General features: G+C 47.5%; 1 protein-coding gene across 3 annotated transcripts in view; it reads right to left on the bottom strand.

Moving 5' to 3' along the window:
- Positions 1 to 2,043: 2,043 nt before the first annotated feature.
- The window catches only part of PAX7 (paired box 7), a 176,725-nt gene continuing 168,541 nt past the window's right edge, over positions 2,044 to 10,227 (bottom strand). For all 3 annotated transcript variants that reach the window (XM_088466304.1, XM_088466306.1, XM_088466305.1), the window contains exons 8-9: positions 8,847 to 9,093; positions 2,044 to 4,306 (exon numbers count right to left, since the gene is read on the bottom strand). In XM_088466304.1, coding sequence (XP_088322430.1) covers positions 4,191 to 4,306; positions 8,847 to 9,093 — 363 coding nt within the window. In that variant the 3' untranslated portion in view covers positions 2,044 to 4,190. The remainder of the gene's footprint in view (positions 4,307 to 8,846; positions 9,094 to 10,227) is intronic.

Here is a 10,227-nt window from a genome sequence, read left to right as displayed (position 1 = left end):
CCGTTACCGGTCATATCACCGAAACGCAGAGCCTGACAAATACAGGTACGTGGAGATCAGAGGCAGTAATAAAAGTGTAACATATGCCAATTATTACTTTTATATATTTTTTTTAAAACATAAATTTTAATCATTGTTTTGTCTGTAGGTAAGAAAAGAGGGCCTGATTCAGACCCGCTCGCAAGCGGGTCGATGTTGACCCAGGGCGCGTGCGCACGACGGAGGCAGCTCCGTCGTGCACATGCACGAGACCCGGATAGTGACTGGCAAGCCGTCGCTCCAGGTCTCGCTACAAAGGGGGCGTGCTGTCGATGTTGAGTGACAGCACGCCCCCTTTGGTGGGCATGCCGGGGGCGTGGCTGCCATGGGAACGCCTACCGTCTAGGGCCGGCCCCACTGACATCACAAGTGATGTCAATGGGTGGACTTCTTGCTTTGTAAGAGCAAGAAGTCCACTGGGACTTGCGGCAACGAGACCCTACCACAAGGGTCTAGTCGCAAGTCCGATGGTCGCGATGGTCTTGACCATCGCGACCATCATCCTGGCCGTTTGCACTGGCTGTGGGTGGTCACCCATAGCTATGCGGGCGGCCAGGAGGCCGCTCTAAAAATACAATAGGCGGGCACTGATTCAGAGCGAGCGCTCTGAAAGAGTGTCCGGCTCTGAATCAGGCCCACAGACTCCTAATCCTGGGAGATATGTTATTCAAAATATAGATAAACCTTTGTAAGGACTTGAGGTAAATTTCCTAAGCGGTGGCTTATACAAGAAAACTTAAAACGGCAATGAAATCAAAAGCAAATCGCGCTGCGTTTTGCCATTAGCATCATTGCCGTTTTAAATTTTGAGGTTAAACATGGTGATAAACAAGCTGCAGCTTAGTAAATATACCCCTTAAGCTGGGCACATACTTGCCATGTGTGTACACAGCGATGCGACGGCCGACGGGCCGACATATCAGGCGGCCAGTACACATCACACAATCTGGGGCCCGGCCGCCTGATATGTCGGCACCGGCTCCATTCACCTGCCTGGCGTCGGCAGCTGGGTCGTTCCGTCTACACGCAGGCCGACGGCACGACCCCCATGAACGACCTGCGAGAGTGTGCATGGTCGTCCATAGTGGGTACACGTTTGCCAATGTGGACGTTCTGTTTGCTAGAGGTAGCTTCTGTGCCTGCTGGCGTCATGCTGGTCTTCGTTGGTTCAGGAGAGCTTTCACTTTGGCTAATCATTTTTGGTGGTATGGATATGGGATCCCAGCAGACAAAATCCTGACACCAACATCCCGTCAGGTTTAGGATACCGACACCTGTCAGTAGATATCCTAACCCTCCCCCTCTCCTTACCCTAAGCCTCCCTCCCTGGTGCCTGAACCTAACCTTTCCACACCCTAAACCTAACCCTCCCCCTTAGTCCCTAACTCTCCCCCTAGTATCTAACCTTCCCCCTCTCCTTACCCTAAGCCTCCCTCCCTGGTGCCTGAACCTAACCTTTTCACACCCTAAACCTAACCCTCCCCCTTAGTCCCTAACTCTCCCCCTAGTACCTAACCCTCCCCCTTAGTCCCTAACTCTCCCCCTAGTATCTAACCTTCCCCCTCTCCTTACCCTAAGCCTCCCTCCCTGGTGCCTGAACCTAACCTTTTCACACCCTAAACCTAACCCTCCCCCTTAGTCCCTAACCCTCCCCCTTAGTCCCTATCCCTCCCCCTTAGTCCCTAATTCTCCCCCTAGTACCTAACCCTGCTACTTACCTTCAGGATTCCGGCGCCGGGTTTCGGACCAGTGTCGGGATTCTGGCGCTGGAATTCTGAGCACCGGCATCCCCTGTGTCGGGATACCTAACGTATCCCATTTTTGGTAGGTCATCATGTCCCAAGTAGGTGTTAGAAATAACACGACGAGGATCTCCAGGTAACTTATGATGTATAAAGTGTTGTATACTCCTGGTCACATCAGGAAGATGATGCATTTATCTAGTATAAAACAGTCCGTTTCCCTGAAAACACACAGAACACCACAGGTATGTTTCATCTTCTTTAATGCATAACAACAATGCCTGAGGTACACAAAACCACATACAGGCACAGGTAGTTACCCCGTCACTGCTAAAGAGACCGCCCGTAAGTGGCCGACGTCCACTAGCAGGGATGGGGGATAAAACAAGTACAAGTTTATCTTTCTAATCTACGACTTAATATAGCTGAATAAATTATAGTGGGATTATATATATGTACACACTTACGCGCACACTCGGAGCGACATGGGTATCGGACACAGAGGTGACAGTCAGTTGTATGGAATGTTATCTAGTGCTAGATACAGGAGTCCTTGTGGGTGGAGTTAGACTAAAGGGTTAGAAGCTTTTAATATACAGGTGTAGGTGGGGTACTGCAACGCCCCCATACAGTCCCTGTGGTCGGGGGCTGCATCCATCAAATGTCCATTTTATAGAAATATTTAAAATAAAATAAAAAATCAAGTGTCCATTTGTGCATGAAGTGATGTCGGCTCCTTGGATAGAGGAAACTCCATATGGAATGTCTCTTAGAGTCTCTATGCTGTCCTTCCTTCTCTCCTGGTCCTCCGTAAAGGACCGTCTGTCAGTGTGTATACCCCAGCAGTGTCCTTTGTAGATCAGAGGTGGAGCGCTTGGTATTTTAGAAGAGGTGTGCCCTTTGCTCCCCAGCAATCCCCACCATTTCCCTATATCAATATTTCTCTCTTGGAACATAATATATAAATCTTCTGAAGACTTCACATAATTCGTATACATCAACCTTACTATACATCTTTTGCTGTGAATATATTCACATGAAACTGCAAACGGGTTTCAGCACTGGAATGATTTGGAACAGGGCACCTATATACTATATACATCATCTTGAACCAGTAGCTAAAATGTGATTTTTTAAAGGAATTTACACCTCTCAGTACTGGTTTGAAAGGTTCAATGGAATAATGTCCTTGTTCTGTATTTAATAGTGGTCCGCAGTAGTGCCGTCACCCAGCATTAATTGTTGTGTCCTCCGTGCCGTAAATCAGAGCGCGGTCACACAGGAGACCGCTGCAGTCTATGTGACAGTATACCGACGTCGTGAATACATTGAAGTGTTCTGGTAGACACTGTATCCTCTACCATCCTGGAATGCGAGCAAGCACATGGAATAAATATCACTACATACGTTGGGATACTGACATCTTGTTGGACAAGCTTCTACGTGGTTAACGATTAGAGGTCATCCTACATTGCTTTTCTCATCGTACAAGTGATGCTGAGATATGTAATATTTATTTCATTTCGACATTATCTTGGTAACTAACGGTAAATTATTCTTCCAAACTTAGGTTCCCAACCCACATCCGCACATTATTACAGGTAATTAAAGTACGGTTTGGGGGCATCGTAGGCCTGGCATGGACATCTATAGAGTGGCCCACCTGCCCTATGTTACAGAATAGCTGATCCTGCTACATGTCATCTCAGCTGCTATTGTTCTTTTAGTAAAGTTTGGGGTTGCTTCCAATACTTCTATTATCACTAGAAGAATTGTCCTCATTTAAGAAAAATCAGAATTAAGTAGTCTATGTGATTGTACCCAATTTTCAAAGAAGTAAACATAATCCAGTACAATTATTCTGGCTGGCGTTGTATGTACTCTTTTTTTTTTCGTAATCTTCATTTTGACAGTCATTGTTTTTCAACTCCTGTGTATGGAATGCTTATGGGACTGTTCTTCAACCACCGCTTACAATAGGGAATGAAATGCGGGCGAGAGACTGGGAGAAGATTGTTCCCTAACATGGATCATTGCTCGCGACAACATGGCAGATTTTCTATATGTGTGCCTTGTCCTCACCCGTTTCATAGCCAAATACCAGGTTAGTCCAAACCAGGCTGCCTCTTACATCAGTTTCTCTTTTGAAGTTAATCAGCTGAAAAGTTTGAATACCCTTTAAAAGTGTCTCAGAGTCAGAGCGGCAGCTTCTAATACTTTACACGGACCACTCCTGGGATCACATGCCAACGCTTTCTGGATGCAGGCAGTGGAAGGACGACTATAGTGTATTTGCTCTATGGTTTTCCCCGGGGATGAGAGCAGTGAATGGGCACATATGTATACGTGGAGATGTACAGGGCTGCCCTCAGGTGCTGGTCCTCGTGGCATTACTGGCGTGAAGACTCTTCAGTAGGCTTGCCCAGTCTCAACAGGTAAAAGGCCCAGGACCGCTGAGTGCTCGCCAAGTTTCATCCGGCGCTGTGTGGACAGGCTGACATTTTTAGCCAAGTAATCAACAGCAGCTGTAAAGAGATCCAAACACAATTAGTATGGAATTATAGTCTCTGCATCTCTGCATAACTGTTCAGCATTGTGGGTTTTGGCTCAGTTATTATACTCATTCTCGAGTCCATAGAAGTGTTTAAAAATACATAGATAAAGGCCAATTCCCCTAGTGCCTGCCGCTATAAGGGGAGGCTGTCCCTACTCGTAGCCATTATTATTGGTGGCTGCACAACAGGTAAGACTCTGGCCCTTATTCAGAGCCGGACAGAGTGCTGACAGAGTCTGACAGAGCGCTCGCTCTGAATCAGGGCGTCCTTTTTTCTTTTTTTTCATGGAGCGGCCTCCCGGCCGCTCGCATTGCTGTGGGTTGCCACGCACAGCTACTGCAAGCGGCCAGGATGATGGTCGCGATGGTCAAGACCATCGCGACCATCGGGCTTGTGGTAGGGTCTCATGGCTGCAAGCCCCAGAGTGCTTTCGGCACTTGTGATGTCAGTGGGGCCGCCCCCAAACAGTAGGCGCCTCCATCTGGGCAGCCACCACCCCCCCCCCCCGCCCCGCCCACCAAAGGGGGCGTGCTGTTACTCAACATCGACAGTACGCCCCCTTTAGTGCGAGACCCGGAGCGACGGATTGCACGTCACTATCTGGGTCTCGCGCATGCGCACGACGGAGCCGGCTCCGTCGTGCGCATGCGCTCTGGGCCACCATCGAGCGCTCAGCACTTGCGAGCGGGTCTGAATCAGGCCCTGTCTCTCTGTTTTACTGCTAGAACCCTTCTGGGTGCAGTTATCATTCTTTCTCTGGCAATGTGCACTCAGGCAGTATTTTACATGACAGCAATGCCAATTACCTTTTTATTACTCACAACCAAACCAGTATTGCAGCTACCCCATCCGAAATAACGCACATCCTCTCCAACACAAAAGCTCCTCATTCCTGCTAATGCCCCAAATTAAATTAATGCCGATTTTAGAAGTTACTGCCACTAAGTAGAGAAATTTGAGGCGTCGGTGTTGTGTCAGCTTCAACCCCGGGGGGAGAACTCGTCCAGACAGGACTCTTATTAGAGTTGTCATATCCATTAGGTTTCTCTTCACGCTTCTGTGTCCTATCAATGTGGGCATCATAGATAGACCTGTCTGTGCCAAGTGCCCAGGAAAGTGGCTGGATCTAGTCTGGCAGGGGATGAATAATGGTGAATGACTCTGAATTGCATTATAAAAATAACTGCACTAATTCTGGGGGTGGGGGAGAGCGGGATTGTTAACCCTTATCCATATCCCCTTGTAAATAACCGAGGTCACTGCTTGGTGTTTTGTTTGTACATTTCTTATAGGAGATTCCCGGTGTCCTGTATCACCAGCCAATATGGCTAAGCAGGACCATGTCAGACCTATTGCTGCATCTTATTCTGCATTAGGTATCGTGCCCCCCTCCGGTCACCTTAGCACTTGTCCTAAATGTTTCTAATGAAAGCGGAGTGTGGGCAGAGGGTGCCTGGGGCTGGTGGTGCAACAGAGTCTCACTATTAACTGCAGGTGTTCCCCGGAACATGCAGGAGGTGGGAGAAAGGTCGGGGTCAGACCAGGAGCACCGGCAGCTGAAACACGTGCTTCTAATTTAGGCTGGAGAAATTAGAGGGTGTTACGGGGATGAAATCATCGGCACTGTTTAGTGCTGACCCTGGCATCCATGAGATATTTAAAGCTTTAGGGTACATTCAGATGGGACTGAGGGCCTGATTCAGAGCCGGTCGCTATTTGCGCTCGCTCGTCCAGAAAATAGGGGTGGCTATTCAAATGAACTGTTTGCGGTCTGTTCACGCCTCTAGGTCTGAACGAGCGAACAAAACTTGCGGTCGTTTTTTGGGAAACTACGCCCCCTGGCCGCTCGCATCCTACGTCATGTCCGCTATTTATTAGATTAATCGAGTACATCGAACAGGGTATGAGCTGCTCGCTATTCTTGGGGTTGGTTTTTGCTACCACAATCTTGCGAGCAGTTCTGGCTAAAAAAAAACCCAGTGACGTGGTCAATGAAGCTGCTGTTTTAAATATGCACACCCTTAAAACGCCCGTTTTGACCTTTAAGCACGCCTGCGATCGGATCTCCACTCCCCATTTTCAAGCACCTTCCCCTGTTACCACCCACATACGCCTCATCCTGTCACTCAAATTAGCAGGCATTTGCTATGTTGCGAGCACATGAATTTCGGCCGCACTGACTGGTTCGCGCATGCGTATATCGATCCGTACGCATGCGCAGTTTGGCAAACATCGCTCGGAGCGAACGAGCTGCCGCTTACGAGTGGCTCTGAATCAGGCCCTGAATTTTATGCGTTCAGCGATTGGTAAATACACATTAAAACTGATCGTCCAGAAAATGATTTGCACAACGAGGCCTGTACATGTATTTTCGCCACGCGGCTGCTCTTTGCGTTCATTTCAGTGTTGAGCGCAATGATCAGTACAGCACCAACCAGCATTGTGCTGTACCCACTTCCATCACCACACAGACTACTAAAACACAAGCGTAACCTCACACATTGATTTTTTTATTTTATTTTTTGCATACAGGAGGCAAAATACGTACATTAATAATAGAACCCACCAATATAACCATACATCAATGAGACTGCAGCCATAACACACATGGTACATATATTATAGTTTAAAATGCTGGGGAAGCCTAGTGTCCTCCAATTGACAGCAAAAGTTACTAATGTAACATTTAAGGTGACAATTTAATACATTGTACACAATACTGCGCAATCTGCCTCTGCACAGATTTCCTGTCGCTAGTGTATGGAAATCCTGCTTGTTTTGTGGTCGAAACTCTGTGGGGTGTGAGACTACCCTGGATATCCCGCAGTGTATAAGCCTGGGGAAAATTTTGGACTGTTAATAATTTAACACAGTTTTAGCGGATGGGGAAAAGTTTTTATTTTTTTACTGATATTTTCTACATTCATGACGTCCTAATTTTAGGCCAAATACAAAAATTCAAGTTACTAATTACAAGCTGAATGCATCCTAAATCAAAAATTTTGTTACACTTATTATTTTAAAGAGGAATCTGCTTACAGGAATGAGGCCTAAACTGATTTTATACAGAACCCTGCAAATCCCCCTGGCACTTCTACTGAGACTTTCCTCATAAACCTCCAGCATTCAGAGGGCTTAAGGAAAAGCGATATCTAGCAGGGAATTATCCTGTGAGGGCTATTTACTCCTAAAGAATGACTCTACTCTCCATTGCGACGTCTCATAAAACACAAGGAGAAGGGTTGGTTTCCAGGGGCTCAAATAAGTGTTAGATGTGCATACTAGCAGTATGTGGTTGTGGGGTATGGAGGTAGAGTGGTACTGACAGTATGGGCAAAATTTATTAAGTGTTGGGTTCTAAACCCCGGCGGTTTGGTGGTGGTTTGAAGGCGGTTTCTAAACCCCGGGGTTTAGTGGCGGTTAGGCGGCGGTTTCTAAATGACAGGCCTGTTCTATTCTAAAATTTGTTTTGCAGCGGTTTTGGCCTTAGTAAATCTGCGCATAGCAAAACCGCCGGGGTAAATTTTGCCCCATGAGTCTATACTCAGAGAATGGGCTAATACATACAATTTATTAATAATAAGACTCATAATTGTAATACCCCATACCCTACCAGCCAAACTTTGGGCCTGATTCAGAGCCGGACGCTCGTTCAGAAAAAGGGGCCGGCTATTTAAATTGAGCGCTCGCTCTTTGCGGTCTGTTGACGCCTCTATGTCTGAGCGAGCGAACGAAATATGCGCTTGCTATTTTGTAAAGACGCCCCCTGGCCGCTCGCATATTACGTCATCTCCGCTATTTATTAGATTAATCGAGTACATCGAAAGGCGTCTGAACTGCTCGCAGTCCTTGTGGTTGGATTTTCCTACCGCAATCATGCGAACAGTTCAGGCTAAGAGACAACCAAGTGACGTGGTCGATGACGCTGCTTTGTTAATTATGCACACCCTTAAAACACCCCTTTTTACCGTTAAGCACGCCTGCATTCGGATCTCCACTCCCCGTTTTCAAGCACCTTCCCCTGTTACCACCCACAAACGCCTCATTCTGTCAATCAAATTAGCAGCCCCTTGCTGTTTTGCGAGCGCACGATTTCCGACCGAATTGACTGGTTTACGCATGCGCATTACGACCCATACGCAGTTGTGCGAACATCGCTCACAGCGAACGAGCGGCTCTGAATCAGGCCCATATTCCAAATGACACCGCAGCCGAGACGTTACAGCAGGCACTCTGGGGCATAGTTACTAAAGTGAGAGTTTTTAGAAGTAGAGATGTTGCCCATAGCATCCAATCAGATTCTAGCTAATATCTTCTAGAAGGTACTAGATAAATGTTAAGTAGAATCTGACTGGTTGCTATGGGCAACATCTCCACTTCTGAAAACTCTCACTTTAGTAAATATACTCCCTCTGTGTCTGAATAGCTGTCTGGGGTCAGGGATCAGCCAGGGGGACGGGCCGCTGGCCTGCAGTACAAGCCCCTGTGCTATGGCCCTGCTGTTACTTACTTTGTCCATATTGGCCATACTGATAGCTTGCCACTGGGTCCATGCTGTATCCTGTTGTGCTGTAAGTTGGGGCGCAGTAGGACTGGGATGGGGGGAGGCTATCCACAGACTTGATGGAATCACTGCGCTGGCTGCAGCTGGCGGAGAGGGAGTTACTGGTGTCCAGCCCACCATGCAGAGGGGAGATGGAGAAGTCTGCCTGGGATTGTGGGGCCACTCCATTGGGACTGCTGAGTATACTCATTACCTGCAATGACACAATGACAAGAGCCATATAATAACATTCAGAATTCACGGGGGAACATTTCATCCACTGACGTTAAATGAACAGTTTATTTTACCTATGTAACATGTCATACAGGCAATACTTAGTGTAAAGTGGAATAAATACATTAAGATGTAGCAGCTTTCATAAGACCTACAACATATTTATTAAGGCGTTTAGGCTAACATGATGCCAACATCTCAGAGTAGACCTCCCCCTAAGTTTAATGTTTAGACTCTATGGGTCCACTATGTCCTGTTCCATAGACACCCTTGTACCACATCTGATAGAGACTCTGCCATATACCGTACCAGGGCCGGACTGGGCACTTGGCACTTCTGAAAGGGACGATGCCTTCAGGCCCGGCTCGAGGAGGGCAGCTGTAGTTTTCCCGGGGGTGAAAGTCACCGTCTGGACTTCGGAGGTGTCACCGCCCTCCACAATCTGTGATTCCCCCCCTCCCCCAAATGTAAAGATTCCCCAATCCACCAATCTGTGGCCATACATTACAGATACTGATCAGTGGTTTGCAGATCATTTTCAGCAAATCACAATTCCCACTCCCACGATCGGAGACGCGCATTTGTTTGTCCACAGGATATAATGGAAGATGCACTCCCACGATCGGGGATGCACTTTCACGTCTCCATAGGATTGAATGGAGACGCACTCCCGTGATTGGGGACGAGCCCTAGCGTAGCGTGGCGCATAGCACGATTTGCGGGCACGTTCGTGCCGCCATCAGCCACAATGAACATGGGCGCATATGTATTGCCCCAATTGATCACTGAAATTCAGCATGGTGGACGGCCTGATTTAGCAATTCCGATCACTTTCTCATCGGAATCGTCAATCCGTGAACTCCATACATTGTCAATTTTTGGGGGGAGAAACCTCTGCAAAATTCCAAATTGCCCCAATTAATGGCAGATATATGGTGGTCTTTAGACCTGTAGCCTTCTGTATCCAACATGGACCATCCTAATGTAGTAGATGCTGGATGATGGGGAATATAGTCCGTACCAAGCATGGCGGTATCAGCGTTATTCCGCCACTTCCTCCCCCTATGATATCCAGAATCAGATCAGCGGAAAACCTGCCAGTGCAGACATATAC

This window comes from Taudactylus pleione, unplaced genomic scaffold (assembly GCF_031769625.1).
Source record: "Taudactylus pleione unplaced genomic scaffold, aTauple2 ptg002751l, whole genome shotgun sequence".
Classification (NCBI taxonomy): domain Eukaryota; kingdom Metazoa; phylum Chordata; class Amphibia; order Anura; family Myobatrachidae; genus Taudactylus; species Taudactylus pleione.
The sequence above is the reverse complement of the archived record's forward strand: the minus strand, read 5'-3'. Positions and strand labels throughout refer to the sequence as shown.